Below are 15,227 nucleotides of genomic sequence, written 5' to 3' on the forward strand. Positions count from 1 at the left end.
ATAAGCATTGGATGAATCCAACCGTCAAAAAAGGAAATTCAGGATCTCCCAGGCCCCAACCCCATTTGTGAGATGTCAGCGAAAGCTAGAAACCGAAACACACGATTCGTCTCTCTTTACTTGACTAGTTCTAATTGTGCGAGTAATTATAGTTTTGGCTTTCATTCATCACTTTATTACATATCCACCCCCTCCTCCTTTCAAAACGTTTCTAGGGTTTTTACTCCTTCAAACTCCCAAGTTTCGATTCAGCACGAAAACCCTAATTGATGTCGCGTATAGTATTCATATTGGGGTTTAACTGTTAAATATCTTTACATCCTTTTCCTTTTCGTACGTTCTAGAGCCTTGATTTTCGAAATTCGTGATATGTTTTGCTGTTAGATGGATTTCGCTGTTCTAGAGCTGAGAAGTTGCAGATTTCGCCAATGGGTGCCTTAACCAGTAATCGAAAGCGTGGTGACGAGTTCTTCAAGGTGAATCAGCCGCCTCTGTATTACAATTCGTATGTGATTGATTCTCATATTTCCAAGAAGCCTAGATTGTCTTCTGCGTTACAAACTCCAGAACAACCTGTTGTTTCATCTAATAAAATTGTGTCGAGGCTCTCACGGTATCCGGATCTCATAACTAAAATCCGCAGGGAGGTTCATGCCCCTTGTAGAGTACTGAAGTTCGGGTCTTCAAAGCGTTTGAGCCTAGATTCGAGACCAGAAACTACTAGAAATAGTGATTTTGTTGATCCGAGAGACGCCATGGGAGGCTTGTTGAGCAAGAATTATAATAATGCGAAGGAGGGGGCTTTTGGTGTCTTGCGATATTTTCCAAAGGAGAAGGAAGTGATTGATGTGGATAATGACCCTGCAAAAGAATTAATCACGGAGGATTCGAGTGTAGAAGAAGTTGAGGTTATGGAAGAAGATGGTCGAGAATGGCGTTCAGTGGTATCAGGCCAAACGACAGCAGAGGCGGTTATTGGAGTTGGAGGCAATGCGAAGGGGAAGATTGTGGAGGAGCACTCAGTGGTGACGGATTTGAGCAATAGGAATGTGAGAGTGAAGAATCTGGAGAATATGGTTGATTCTTTGTCTCTGGATAGAGAGATTGTGGATGTCTCCAATGTCGAAGTATACAAGAAGTTGTTGGAGAGTGCAGAGAAAAGGACTTCCAAGCTAAAGGCATTGGAATTTGAGATTGAGTATAATGAAAAGAAACGGAGTTCCCTTCAATCATTGCGCCTTGTGAAGAAACCACAGGAGAAGCCTGTTGAGGTGAATTTTTTTTTCTTGAATATCTCCTTTTTTTTGTAATTACATGGTGTCATGGAAAAGTGCTTTCAAAATGATAGTGAAAAACGGGGGAAAAGTTCATCCTTTGGTATTTTTGCTAAAAGTGTGTTACTTGATTCCCAGGAGTTTCCTCGTGATCCTTTTATCTCATTGACAGAGGAGGAAGAGAATCAGGTTGACCATGCGTTCTTAGCGAATAGGTATGTTGTGAGAACATGTATGGGGCCCTTCTAATTTGATCTTGTTAACCATAGCTTCATGTAAATTAACTGTGGTTAACTCCTGCAGGAGGAGGGTCTTGGCGACCCATGGAAAGTCCGGTATTGAGATTACGGGGCAAATTTTGCAGTGTCTTAGACCAGGTGCCTGGTTGAATGATGAGGTATTATCATTCAAGACTTCAAGTTTCCTAGCTTGTGTAATTAGAATTGATTGGTACTCACTGGATTTTATTGAGCTGGTAATATGGACAATGAATCATTGTTCTTATGCAGGTTATAAATCTTTACCTTGAGTTGCTGAAAGAAAGGGAACTGAGAGAGCCAGAGAAGTTCTTGAGATGTCATTTTTTCAACACATTCTTTTACAAAAAGGTCAGTAGCATGCTTTATCTCTTTTTTTTGAAATTTTTTTTCCTCTACGTTGTTGTACCTTGGGAATGAGTCTGGCAATGGTATAAGTTTTTTCTATGCAAAATAGGTGTCATGTGTTCAAACTATGGAAATAACTTATCTTCAATGCACAGTTAGGCTGCATACATGCACCCACCCCAGAACTCGTAGGGTGGCGATATTTGTTTGACCAATAATGTTCACATTTATGTTTAATTTTTCCAATAATTTATCTGGCTGACTGTTAATATTCATCTCCAGTTCATCTCCACGTCATTTGCATGGATAACACTTCATACATCTTGTCATTCCCCGACTGATTCCATTGAGGGAGTCTTGTACGCAGCAGTTGCTTAGCTATTCATTCTTCCACGTACTAATCTAACTGCTTTATAAGTTACTACTTGCAGTTTCAAATTTTTTTAGTGTTGCCTTTACATTCTTCCATTCCATTAAAAAAAAGAAAAAGAAATGAACTCCTGTCATCCTCTTATACCCAAACAATGCTCTCTTTTGGCAACACATTTTTGCTCACTTTTCTGAAGTGTTTTTATTATTTAATGATGGTTAATCCTACTGTGCAGGTTCAACCTCTGATCGAAAATAATTTATTAAATTGTATTTCTATAGATTTCCTGATTGTAGCTGTAAAAGGATACTAGTAATTGGTTTTAAATCCCATTTTATTTTACACAAAGTTTGTATAGAAGCTTATTATGTCAGTTTATGGCTCCACATTATATTAATTCTTATCTTCTTAGATCTAATTAATTTCTCTCAGCCTCATTGACATTTTTTGAGTTCTTTGGTTGTACTCAATGTGTTTTTTATCTTGACATTAACATCCAGTTAATTAGTGGGAGATCTGGCTATGAATATAGAGCTGTCAAAAGATGGACTACTGCAAAGAAGCTGGGATATGGTCTCATTGAATGCGACAAAGTAATTTTGTACATTCCTTGTTTTGGCATCTTTATGTGATTGGCTCAATTGAAGATGTTACTAATCATGAAGCTAATTTTCTACTATACTTAGATATTTGTCCCCATACACAAAGAAATACACTGGTGTTTGGCAATTATTAATAAGAAAGACAAGAAGTTTCAATATCTTGATTCACTTGGAGGGAAGGATCGAAATGTGCTAAGAGTACTGGTATGTTTTGTATATTATATTGTTAGGGCTTCTAATTTCATTCTATCTATGTGTGTGATTATACGTGTGTATTCAAGTGTTTCACTGTCAATGTATACTGTTACTGTTTTGCTTTAATATTTCATACTTCATAGGATCATGTCATCCATTGAATGCTGCTCCATGCACTCATCCTTGTTTTGTACTTGCTTTCTGAACCGTCCCATTTTACTAGTAGAAGCTGAAGAACATAAATGTATCTATTTGCATATTTGTTAAGATTCTGTGGCCTCACAAGGAAACTTCACGAAATTATGTACTTCAATCCTATTGAGATTTTATGAGGCACTTAATGTTATGAACTTATATCGCCCCATTGGGTATATGTTTTGGTAGCTGGATTATTTGTTACCAGATATTCTAGGCTCCAAATTGTTTCCTCAGTTAGTTTACATTGAACATTATGTCTGGACATGATTTGGATTTTCCTTTTTGATGCATTTGAAATTTGAAGGTTTTTATTGATTGCAGTACTTCTGCTTCTGCCAAATCAGCTTGCAGAAAACTCTGACAAGAAACTTTTTTCATAAATTTTTTTGTGGAAACAAGCTTGAAAAGTTAGGTTTACCATGAAAATGGCGACAGAAGGCTGTTAAGTAATAGAGAGGGGGAGTGACTTAAAGTTGAAGATTAAGCTTATTGTCCCCCTAATTGACTGCTGAGATTGTAAAGTTGTGGGATTTGCAAAATATTTACCATCAGGGTCACACTCCTCTCCTGGTTTATTTTGCACTTTGATGGCCTTAATCTAATAATTCCATCTGGATTTAATGCTATTTGTTTTTTAAGACTGGAACTTCTCCAAGAGAGTGCCAGACTGGACCTGCCGCTATAGAGTAAACCCTATATACTAGCATTCACCTGTAAATCACTAGTATCATTGTAAATCCATGATGCACCAGGTGACTTCAGAGTTTACAGCTGGTCCAGTTGTTCAATTCCCTTTCCACTGGGCTACCATGTTGGGATGATAAAATTTGTTATAATTGCATTAAAACATTGTTGGCTACCATGTTAATTATTGATGTGTTTCAGGCGAAATATTTTGTGGAAGAAGTAAAGGACAAGAGTGGACTAGATGTTGATGTAAGTTCTTGGGAACAACAATTCGTTGAAGATCTTCCTGAGCAAGAAAATGGGTGTGTGTTTTTTCCCTTTCCTTTTCATGTTTCGCAAGCCACCATATTTGGAAAATTTATTTTGCCAAGAAACACAATGTATTGTTTTTATCTTTCTTGATGCAGATAAAACCAATAATGCAAGATGAACTTTTACTTCCTTTACTCTGTTCTTGACATATTTCCTAATTGCTCTGATGCTTTTTTTTTTTTGGTGTTTGCCCCCCCCCCCCCCTCCTCCTCCTCCTCTGGGTTTCTATTGTGTGATACTCATATATATATGCTATATAACCTATGGATGTTGGCAGGTTTGACTGTGGCGTGTTTATGATAAAATATGCCGACTTTTATAGCAGAGGTCTTGGGCTTTGTTTTAACCAGGTAATATTGTTTTCGTACACAATAAGTACTTGTTTACACAGATGTCTTTAAAGAAACAAAAAATAATCAACTAGTTATCTAGGTTACAATCCATAAGCCCACGATCCATATCATTAATAATCTTTCCTTTCCTTTTTATCACTAATAACAGTTGCATAGTGAGTTACCGTTTATGGTCATCTCAAAACCCTGGAAACTATGGATTCATAAATTCTTGTATTTTGATCCTATAAGATTGATAGGATTCCCTCTGTTTTTTTTAAATTCTTAGTGTGATTAAAACAAATAGAGGGAGACCTAGATGCAAATATGTTGTATTCATTTACAGATTTTTTTTTAAAGAATAGAATTCTGTCATTAGACTTGGTTTCTGGGTGTGTTTTTTTTTAAAAAAACGGAACCTGTGACCCCCTTTCCCTTGTAGGAACACATGCCCTATTTTCGTAAGAGAACAGCCAAGGAGATTCTGAATTTGAGAGCCGACTAATTGAAGATGTGATGTGATGTGATGCTGCTGCTTCAATTGACAAGCTGTAGTATCCCATTTACACCAAGCTTTGACGGTAGGATCGTGCACCTTGTTGATAGGGGGTGCTTTTGCCATAGATGATATTTTTTGGGTGGTTGTGATGAGATTGTGTACGTTAGTTTTTGGTGTTGTTAGATATACAAGAGCCTCAGAAATTGGGAGCATAGAAGGCAGGGCCAGAATGTTGTATATATAGTGGGATTATTAGTGAAGTGTATTGTTTTACTCATTATTCTTCAAATAACATGCTTTCTAAGCAAATTTTCAGTTGTTTAAAATCTGTTACGAGTTATTCATTCAGTTAAGTGAAGATAGGTACTGAGCACAACTCATGTTTTCATTTGTATTCTTCCTACTCATGTCGTAAAACTGAACGCAATCTTGGGAATGGAATGGTCTGTGATGATTGTACAAAGGATTATTATTGAATGCACATTGTTTGGACAAAAAAGTGTTCGGCCGAGCAATGTGTCATGGTATCATTGCACCGTGGTGGTGAGTTTGAAATTGAAGTTGTGAGAAGCTGCTGCTTTCGCTCTCGGTATAATGCGGTTGACTGCATTTCCATCTTCAAAATACAAGATTTTTGAGGACGAATATCGACCACCTATGAACTTCCTCGGCCGACCATGGGACTACGGCTACGGCTACGGCGGTCAAATATTTCGAGCAACGTCGTCGTATGACTCTTACTTTTGACCAACGGAGAGCTTGGACTTGGAGGGACAAAATGGTCATTACAAGTTGTACTATACCTGAAACAAATCCAACGGCCAATGTTCAAAACATCCATCCACGGCTATAACAGGTGTGGGATCACGAATTGGAGGGAACTCAAAATTTTGGGTGCTGACCTGGCTGCCCTTCTGACCCTTGGATTAAAAGAATGGCTGAGATTAGGAGGGGCTGCTACTACCCCCAAATCCGTCAGAGAGAGAGAGAGAGAGAGTGAGAGAGAAGTTCAAGCCTGCCATCCATGGAAGAAGAAACCATAGCGAGAGTAATCGCAGACCTTGAAAAAGTTCACCACCAACAAGCTCCGATCTCCCACTCAACTCTTCAGGATCTCCAATCCCTCTCAGATTCCTATGATTCTTCACTCATTGATCAACTCTACGAGCATCTTGCCGCCAGAAATCTCTCTCCCTCCTCCTCCCTCCTCGCTCCGATTTCCGCCGCCATGGACTCTGGCACCACCATCGCTCTCTCCCTCTCCGCCTCCAAACTCTACCTTTCCCTCCTGCTCTCCCCGAATTCGCCTGTCTTCACTCTCTTCACTCCCATGGCTTTTCTCTCTCTACTTCGCTCTCTGCGACGTTCCCTCAAACCCCGCGCACAGGAAAAGGAAAACCCTCCAGGTGAGAATCACGCGCCGGTTAATCAAAGGAGGAAGGGTGGGAAGAGAGGACAGGGTTTGAAAAACAATTTCAGGGACATGTGCAGCAATGGGAACGAAAATGACGATGGGGATGAAGCAGAGAGTGGAAGGTTCGATGTGAAGGTTTTTTTGGCTGTTCTTGAGAGGTTAGTGTTGGTTATTGGTTCGATTCATCTAGATAGGTTTCCAGATAGTTTAAAGGCTGTGATACAAACCGTGGCTGAAATGCCGGTGACATCCGTTGAAATGCTGGGCAGTTCAAGTAGTTACAACAGATTACTTGATTTTTGCTCCCTGATTTTGAGTGAAGTACTGAAATGCGAAAATGGAGGCAAGGGGGATGCAGCAGGTGAGGTTTTGAAGTCGTTGACGCCGTTGGTTCTAATGGGTAAGTCACAGGCGAGGACATTTGCATTGGGATTCGTGACAAAGAAAATGGTGGGTATTGCCAAGGAGAGTGATGGAGTGAAGAAAGCGGTTGTGAATCTTCCAAGGTATTTGGTGCATAAGGCGCCAGAGAAGGCAGAGCCCCGGAGTCTAGCAGTTGAGGCAATGATGGAGATAATTAAAGCTATGGATTTCGAGGACCAAATTGCATTCGTGGAGTATGTGGTGAAGATGACACAGGGGAAGACTAATTTGAGACTCTTGGCAGTTGACCTTATTTTGATGCTAATGATGTCTCTGAGTGATACATTGGAATTGGATTCAGTTTGTGAAACGACAGAATCTTGGGGCTTGAGTTGCTTGGAGGCATTGATTCAGCGTTGTTCAGATGTGAATGGAGGAATCAGAGCTCGTGCTTTGGCAAATTTGGCTCAGTTGGTGAGTTTTTTATCAAGTGATGATAGGAACAAGGTTATTTTGAAGGAAGTGATGGGGTTTGTGGAAGCAAGACAGCAGATGCAGGAAGGAAGAATGAATGATCTTTTAAGGAAAAGGTGTATGGATGAAAAGGCAGCCGTTAGGAAGGCTGCACTTCTCCTGGTCACTAAGTTGACAGCTCTTTTAGATGGTTCTTTGGACGGAGTTCTGCTCAAAACAATAGGCATGGCTTGCTCAGATCCACTTGTTAGCATCCGGAAAGCAGCTATTTCTGCTCTCTCTGAGGTGAATTCACTCTTGTGCTTTATTTAATTTTTTCCGATTGACAACTTCTAGCTGTATTACTATTGAGTAGTGTGTTATTATGACGGCATAGATTGGTTCCCTATATGGTTTTGATACTTTTCTGTGACTGTCCTTAGCCTATGGTAGTTCCTATCACAATCACCTTGTAGATGATTCTTTCCTTTGCAATTACCATCATGAATAATTTATAAACACAAACAGATGGAACATACCTTTGTCTGGCATGCTATTGTGATATTTGTGTTGGCGGTAATAATATAAGAATTAGATACATTTGTATCTTTTATTGTCACTTACCATTTCCCTTTGATAAACTTTGAGTTGGTACACATTAAAAAATGCCTCTAGCTACATTGTTGTGGTTGTTTTCAGTTCTATGTCATTTTTCTTTTTATTTACCGTGTCTTCTAATATACCTCTAATAGCATTTTCTACGATCTAATGTCAATTCTACTGCTGACCTGCAGGCCTTTAAAACATCCTGCGATGGGAGTGTGATTACTGAGTGGCTACATTCTGTTCCACGTTTGATCGCTGATAATGAATCTAGTATTCAAGAAGAATGTGAGAAGTTGTTTTCAGAACTGGTTTTGGATCGAGTTTCTTTGGCAAGTGTGTCTGTTCCGGCAGATAATGCATCTGTTTTTTGTGGCTCAAGCGTCAAAGCAAAAAGTTTAGAAAATAACATGCGGTCCTTATTTCCAGAAGGGGTCTTGGTTCTTTTGGAAGAGATGTGCAATGGAGAGGTGATGCCTTGGGTGAAGAAAATCTGCAAAAGCCTGGGTAAGAAGAAAGGGCTGAAGCCCAAAATTGTGATTGCACTACAGAACATCATAAAGACGTCTGAATCTATCTGGCTGGGCCATTTGATGCCAATAGAGAAGTGGACAGCCCCAGCAGGTGCTTGGTTTCTTCTATCAGAGGTGTCAACATACCTCCCAAAAGCAATTGACTTGGAATTCCTCTATTATCAATGGAAACTCCTTGACAAGCATGAAATCCAAGGTGAACTTAATGTCCCGCTTGAACAAGTAGATTTTCAGTACATGGATGAAGATATAGAATCTACTTCTGTTGCTTGGACTGGGGATCGTGTTTTCCTGTTGCAAACAATTTCTAATGTTTCTATGGAGATGCGCCCAGAACCTGCAGCAGATTTGGCTCATAATTTGCTAATGCGGATAGAAGATTTCAACATGCATTCAACTGAGGTATATATTGCATTGATGCTTCTTCGGTTTTCTAGTGTTGCAACAATATGTTTTATCAAAGACTTCATAGTTGGGAGTTGGGACACTGGATATGCATTATTAGGAAATTACTATACGTGAATTTGCTTTTGGGCATTGATCGTGCTTGCAAAATCTTTACAAAACTTTAGCTACTTCCATGTGAATAATGCTCTGACGATTTCAAATATATAGGATAATTTTTTTTTTATAAACAATGTTGGCTTTTATTATTAGTTGTTTATAGCGTGTGGAAGGATTTGAACCTTTGGGCTGTTTGAAATCCTAAGCCGTCGCTACCACAAGGTCATAACTTAACACAACTTAACATTTCTTTGTGTTCCTGTACTCTGACAAAATCAGAATGTTGGTACAATGCTTACATGATACACCTGTTAGAGTGAATTCTTAGTTCCTGTTTCACGTTTTCTTTCACATGATCTGTAATCAAGTTTTACTTTTATGTAATGTGCTCAGTGCTTCAAGCAATGCAGTCCACCAAGTAACCCTCTAGGGAAGAAAGTGATATTTTTCCATCAGTTTAATAATGCATTGAATGTTGTGCAGTATTTCCAGTTAGTTGATTATATAATTACCTAGGAAGAAATTAAGTGAAGATGCTCGTCATCAATAAGGCAAGCCAAAACAGATATGCATTCCCAAACAAAATAAAGCTAAGGATGCCTTGGATGTCACATGGAACATAACAATTGATTTTCATGTAGTTGTTAGTTTGTCAAGTATGATGATATGCATATGCCTACTAATGACATATTTTGGTATATTCGCGTGCATGGATGTACGTACATGTTCAGCTCTGGATTTATAGTTTTGCTTACTTTTGTGCAAAATTGGGAACTTTGGTGACAGGTTAATGCTCACGTAAAAGCACTCCGAACTTTATGCAATCGTAAAGCTTCAAGTCCTGAGGAGGCTGAAAGGCTTGTCATGAAATGGGTGCATCAGCTTCTCTCTAAAGCCTCTCAAATTTTGGAAAGTTACATGTCTGATGAGTCAAAAAGAAGTAAAGATAGCAGTCTTTTTACCCCACTGAGAAGAGAGAGTCGAAAAGGCAAGGAAGCAGCAAACATACCTGGATTATTGTCGCAAGCGACAACTGCAGTTTATACTATTGGGTCTTTGGTTGTCGTGTGTCCTTCTGCTGATATGAACTCTGTTGTTCCATTATTACACACAATCATCACTTCAGGGAATGCTGATCCGAAACTAAATAAATTACCAGGCCCTGCAGTTTCTTTCAAACAAAAAGCTCCTTCCTTGCATATTCAAGCATGGTTGACAATGGGGAAGATCTGCCTAGCAAATGGGAAAGTTGCAAAGAGATATATTCCTCTGTTTGTACAGGTTTGGTCGCTACCTTAGCACAAGAAGCTTTATATTGCTTTGCCAACAATCTAATAAACATAATGCTCTTCAATTCTGACTTCGGAGTAGGTGAAAACTGAAAAAGCGAGCGTTTGTGTTGGTGCGGAACTAGCACATTGATGTGTGTCTTTCTCTTCTCATTTGGCACACATTATCATGTCCTAAACCTCTTTTCCTTCATATTTCAAAGACTAGAACTACATCATACTTCCAAAGTTTTAAGAGCATTTTTTCGTCACAGGAGCTTGAAAAGAGTGATTCTGCCGCCCTTCGCAACAATCTTGTGGTGATGATGGCTGATTTTTGTGTTCGTTATACTGCTCTAGTTGATTGGTGAGGCTCAAAGAAAATTATTGGAACAAGTCAATAACTGCATTTAAATAGCAGGGAAATCTAGTTCCCTCATAGTTTCCGTGCTAATCTAATAGATTATTATTTACCTCCGTAGTTATATGTCGAAGATCAGTACGTGTCTTCGTGATCCATGTGAACTTGTGAGAAGGCAGACATTCATACTGCTCTCAAGATTGTTACAGGTAGCGTTTTGTTTATTGGTTCTGTATTACGTGTTCTTGTTGCATATGTTTCTATAAGCTATTAATTCAGCATAGCAGCATCTCATTTAGTAATTTCCTGTTCACATTCAGAGGGACTATGTGAAGTGGAGAGGAGTGCTCTTCCTTCGGTTTCTATTGTCTCTCGTTGATGAATCAGAAAAGATAAGACAACTAGCTGATTACCTCTTTGGGCATATATTAAAAGGTTACAAGAAATTAACTACTAATATGAGATACCTTGTTATAGTACTGTGTTAATTGTTATTTTGGGCTCTAATACTTGTTTACAATGTGCAGCCAAGGCACCACTTTTAGCTTATAACTGTTTTGTGGAAGCTGTTTTTGTTCTGAACAATTGCACTACTCACGGAGGACATGGTAATTCTAAGGTTTCAAGCAGAGAAAACCGCCTTTTTTCAATCAGGTGCGTGTATTTAGTATTTGTAGAAAAGAAATGCCTCTGTAATTGAGCCATATTTTGAATCTTGTCTGATAACATTTTTCAACTTTCCAGGGGAAATGACGGAAATTCAAGGTCGAAAAGAATGCAGATATATGCTTGTTTGCTGAAACAAATGGCACCTGAGCACCTGTTAGCAACCTTTGCAAAGTTGTGTGCTGAGATTCTTGCAGCTGCATCGGATGGTATGCTCAATATAGAAGACGTCACCTGCCAGTCTGTTCTACAGGTACTAATCCTACTCGTGTTTAAAACATGTAAATGTTAGGGGTCTGCTTGTGGAATATTTTGTTGTAATTCCTGGTATCTATGTGCCTTTCTTAAGTATATATGTTTGTAAAGATCAACCCCAACTAAATGAATAGGTTTGCACAGTTGTGGCAAGCCACAATCAAAAGTGCAATTAACACAAGGATAAAAGTTGCCGTCAACAAATTAGTCCTTGCTTCTTGATTCTTTTTACGGTCGTGGCAAGCCACAAGCTTTCCTGCTTTAGCTGAAATCTCTAGCAAAGAGGATACCTTTCATTTTCCTAGTTTTCCTTTTATTGGTGGTTCATTTTTGGTCAAATATCAATATGCATTAGTCATTTCTTGTTTTTGTGTAAAATAGTTATTTCTGTTGAGGGAACAGGATACCTTTCAAATTCTTGGCTGCAATGAGATCCGAGTTCAGTCCAGCCGTGGACAATCAACTGATATGGGAGACATAGAGGATGAAGGTGGAGATGGTGGATCAGCTGCAAGAGGAAGGGCCATAAACCAGGCAGTCAGAAAGGGCATTATCCAAAACACTATCCCCATTTTCATAGAGCTAAAAAGATTATTGGAGAGCAAAAACAGCCCACTTACAGGTTCTCTCATGGATTGCCTCCGAATTATTCTCAAGGACTACAAGAGTGAGATTGATGACATACTGGTTGCTGACAAACAGCTTCAAAAAGAGCTCGTTTACGACATGCAAAAGTATGAATCAGCAAAGGCCAGATCAACTGCTGCGGAAGCTGTTGCCACCGCAAACTCAGGTTCCTATCGCTCACCTCCTGCTCATAAGGTTGCAAGTGGAATGCATGAGCTGAATGATTTGACTGATAAGTTGCCAAGTGATTCAAGAGTGGCTTCAGCAATGGCAGATGCAGCTGCTGAAGCTACCGTTCGGTCTGTGCTAAGGGAAGTGAGCAAGGGAGCATCCACACCACCACTTAGCTCCATTAGCAAGCCTAAACTGAAATCTTCTCAAGGGGGACAGAGTGGGGGTAGCCAACCCTCTGATGTCTTGGAGTCTTTGAGGAGAAGACAATCTTTTAATTCTGATGATGAGAATTGATCCTTAGACATCAGTATTGATAAGCTGTATAGACTGTAGCATAATAGCTTAGAATCATGTCCTTTTTGTTCCATGTAAATACTCGAGTGTTTAGATCACCCGTCTCTATCCAATTCCAAGTGCTTGGCAAGTCCCAGGAGTTATTATACGGCTTTATCTTTTCCTCTGCTGAACAGAGGAAATCGGACTGGGATGCAGATTATGTTTGTATGAACACAGCTCTAGTGCCTAGTGGCTGGTATCTATTTATTAAGAGAACAGAGATGGATTCACTTGAAAAAAGGATTAAAACAAAGAAAGGAAGGAAGGAAGATACTCCAGCCTACTTACGGAGCCTAGCGGCATGAGAGAATTTGAATTTCTGTGGTATTGATAATGGGCCAGCAGCTACAGCATAGCATTGTACCAATGGCTCATAACATTAATGGGCCCGCAAGCCTCGTAATAACGAGATACCCAAGCACGAAGCCCACCAGTCTATGACGTGGCCCACGAGACATACGACAAAAAGAGTCTGAATAATAAACAACAAAGACTTAAAAAGGCGTAGAAGTCCCCCCACTACGCCACTGTGCATTGACTTTATCTCCACTCACAAACTGCCAAATCTTACGTAAAAAATTAGTTTTTTTTTTATTAGTTGCAGTATAATAGAGGGTAGCTCTGTCATTACAAGTTCAAATCATGCACGTTCAAAAGTTGTCTTAGCCGCATGCATACATGTTGGGATCACCAGTTAATTATTTCACAACCCAAACAAATTACATGCTTCAACAAATAAAAGAAGAGGCAGTATCTAACGAGAGTTATGTGGAGTTGCAGTGGCAACAAGTGGAACTTTCCTATGGATGGCAAGTCCAACACATTCACTCATGTCCAAATTCTCCCCAGTATTAGGCAATGCCCAATCAAACCTCTTAAGAACAGTTGCCAACACAAGTTCATTGGCAGCAATTGCAAATGAAATCCCAGGACACCCTCTCCTTCCTGCTCCAAAAGGAATCAATTGGAAGTCATGTCCCTTGAAATCTATGGACCCATAAGCATTATTTTCCAAGAACCTCTCTGGACAAAACTTGTCTGCTTCTTCCCAACTTGCTGGGTCTCTTCCAATGGCCCAAGCATTGGTGAAAACCATTCTTGCAGCAGCAATATACCCTTTTATCTTCACATCTTGGGTTGATTCTCTAGGGGATAGAAGAGGACTTGGTGGGTATAAGCGAAGAGTCTCTTTGATTACTGCTTTCAAGTAGTCCTTTCTTTCCAGGTCATCTTCTGTTACATTTGGTCTGCCATTGGATAGTGAAGCTGGTATGTATGCACTCTTTTATGATGTAACGGGCACGAGGCTTGTTTCATGCGAAGCCGATAAGACAATTAAGATGTGGAAAGAAGATACAAATGCCACTCCAGAAACTCATCCCCTTAACTTCAAGCCGCCTAAAGATATCCGGCGGTTCTAGGTTCCATGCTTTCTTATGGTTGATATGACCTGTTACGCATCATATTGTTTCATGATGTTCTGACAGCATTTACCATTATGGACTCAAAAGCATAGGCATATCCGGATCTGACAGTATCTGCATCAAGTGCAAAGGGGAATATAATTTGGAACACTTTTGATTGGTAAGATTATGGCTGCCTCCAAATATGGACTGAAGCATGTGTTACAGATTAGATTGAGTCAGTGGTATAGTTTCAGCTGAACCGAACTTGTCTTTCGTGCCTTCTTCCATTTCCTTCTCTGTTGCACTTGGTAATCTATGTAGATGATTATGTCGGCTTGAAGTGTTAGGATATGGTCGGTAATCATGGATGATATTCCATTCCAGGTGGCAGAACATGGCTGGATCAATCAAAGTCAGAAGGTACAATGTAAGTAAGTTTCAATTTTCTTCTTTGGATTATGAATTCTTCTCTCTTTTTTTTCGGCCCAGAGGTTTTAGATATTAGATCCGTCAGTGGGCCTTAATCAGGTACGATTTTTCGTTAGTGTCATAAGCCCAGAAAACTGTCGCGGGCCCATGGCTTTGACTAAAAAGTTCGGAAGTTTGTCTTGAGTCCAAGGCTACGAGGGCCTAGCGAAGCCCACAAGCTTGGCAATTTGTCATGGGCCTAAAGATAATAAGGGTCTAATTTGGTATTTTCATTTTTATATGGTCTAACTTGGTATTTACTCCACAGAGCTTTTGGCTTAGCAATTAAAAAAAATAATTTATTATTTAGTACCTTTACGTAATTCTCTTGTCCCCCCCATTAGCATAATCTACACTGGAAGTGGAACCGTGGAGGTCGATACCTGGAATTTTAATTAATGTCTTCATTTGACTTTTTATCCAGGATTAATTTCATCTTCATAAATCCTACTTTAGGGTTGGTGAAGGAAAGTGAATTGGCAAACTCCGAGAGGGAGTCTCGTCCGAAATGCATCAGACGATTATCGGACCTTTGGTCTATGGAGGTAGCTACAAAGAAATTTGTTTTATTTGACGGGAGAGTTGGAACATATTATTTATTGCATTTGACAAATGTTAGTCCTGATAATTTACCATCAAACCAATTTCCTTTGCCACATCGCATGGTTGACCAAAAACTTTTCATCAAAATAAGTGGCACAGAAAAACATCGGCACTGGATG

General features: G+C 39.5%; 2 protein-coding genes across 3 annotated transcripts; both read left to right on the forward strand.

The window, feature by feature from the left end:
• The first annotated feature begins 79 nt into the window (after nucleotides 1-79).
• On the forward strand, nucleotides 80-5,400 carry LOC120012042 (ubiquitin-like-specific protease ESD4). The gene is made up of 9 exons (XM_038863278.1): nucleotides 80-1,271; nucleotides 1,413-1,489; nucleotides 1,578-1,671; nucleotides 1,784-1,882; nucleotides 2,750-2,842; nucleotides 2,936-3,055; nucleotides 4,130-4,233; nucleotides 4,521-4,593; nucleotides 5,018-5,400. The coding sequence occupies exons 1-9, from the start codon at nucleotides 429-431 to the stop codon at nucleotides 5,078-5,080; spliced, it is 1,566 nt and encodes a 521-aa protein (XP_038719206.1). The 5' UTR covers nucleotides 80-428; the 3' UTR covers nucleotides 5,081-5,400.
• A 189-nt stretch (nucleotides 5,401-5,589) lies between these two features.
• Nucleotides 5,590-12,719, forward strand: LOC120012041 (condensin-2 complex subunit D3). 2 transcript variants are annotated; one of them, XM_038863276.1, is made up of 9 exons: nucleotides 5,590-7,610; nucleotides 8,099-8,842; nucleotides 9,731-10,225; nucleotides 10,488-10,579; nucleotides 10,695-10,782; nucleotides 10,894-11,008; nucleotides 11,101-11,227; nucleotides 11,318-11,492; nucleotides 11,876-12,719. In XM_038863276.1, the coding sequence occupies exons 1-9, from the start codon at nucleotides 6,099-6,101 to the stop codon at nucleotides 12,587-12,589; spliced, it is 4,062 nt and encodes a 1,353-aa protein (XP_038719204.1). In that variant the 5' UTR covers nucleotides 5,590-6,098; the 3' UTR covers nucleotides 12,590-12,719. The 2 variants fall into 2 exon arrangements, with proteins under 2 accessions (XP_038719204.1, XP_038719205.1); XM_038863277.1 differs by having other exon boundaries at nucleotides 6,099-7,610; nucleotides 11,897-12,589.
• Nucleotides 12,720-15,227: the final 2,508 nt, after the last annotated feature.

The sequence above is a fragment of the Tripterygium wilfordii genome, chromosome 13, assembly GCF_013401445.1.
Source record: "Tripterygium wilfordii isolate XIE 37 chromosome 13, ASM1340144v1, whole genome shotgun sequence".
In the NCBI taxonomy this organism is placed as follows: Eukaryota; Viridiplantae; Streptophyta; class Magnoliopsida; order Celastrales; family Celastraceae; genus Tripterygium; species Tripterygium wilfordii.

Coding starts and splice junctions, on each gene's coding strand:
- LOC120012041 (XM_038863276.1), top strand. CDS start 6,099: ATGGAAGAAGAAACCATAGCGAGAGTAATCGCAGACCTTGAAAAAGTT. Junction 10,580..10,694: donor TATACTGCTCTAGTTGATTG/GTGAGGCTCAAA, acceptor TTACCTCCGTAG/TTATATGTCGAAGATCAGTA. Junction 10,783..10,893: donor TGCTCTCAAGATTGTTACAG/GTAGCGTTTTGT, acceptor GTTCACATTCAG/AGGGACTATGTGAAGTGGAG.
- LOC120012042 (XM_038863278.1), top strand. CDS start 429: ATGGGTGCCTTAACCAGTAATCGAAAGCGTGGTGACGAGTTCTTCAAG. Junction 1,272..1,412: donor CACAGGAGAAGCCTGTTGAG/GTGAATTTTTTT, acceptor CTTGATTCCCAG/GAGTTTCCTCGTGATCCTTT. Junction 1,672..1,783: donor GTGCCTGGTTGAATGATGAG/GTATTATCATTC, acceptor GTTCTTATGCAG/GTTATAAATCTTTACCTTGA.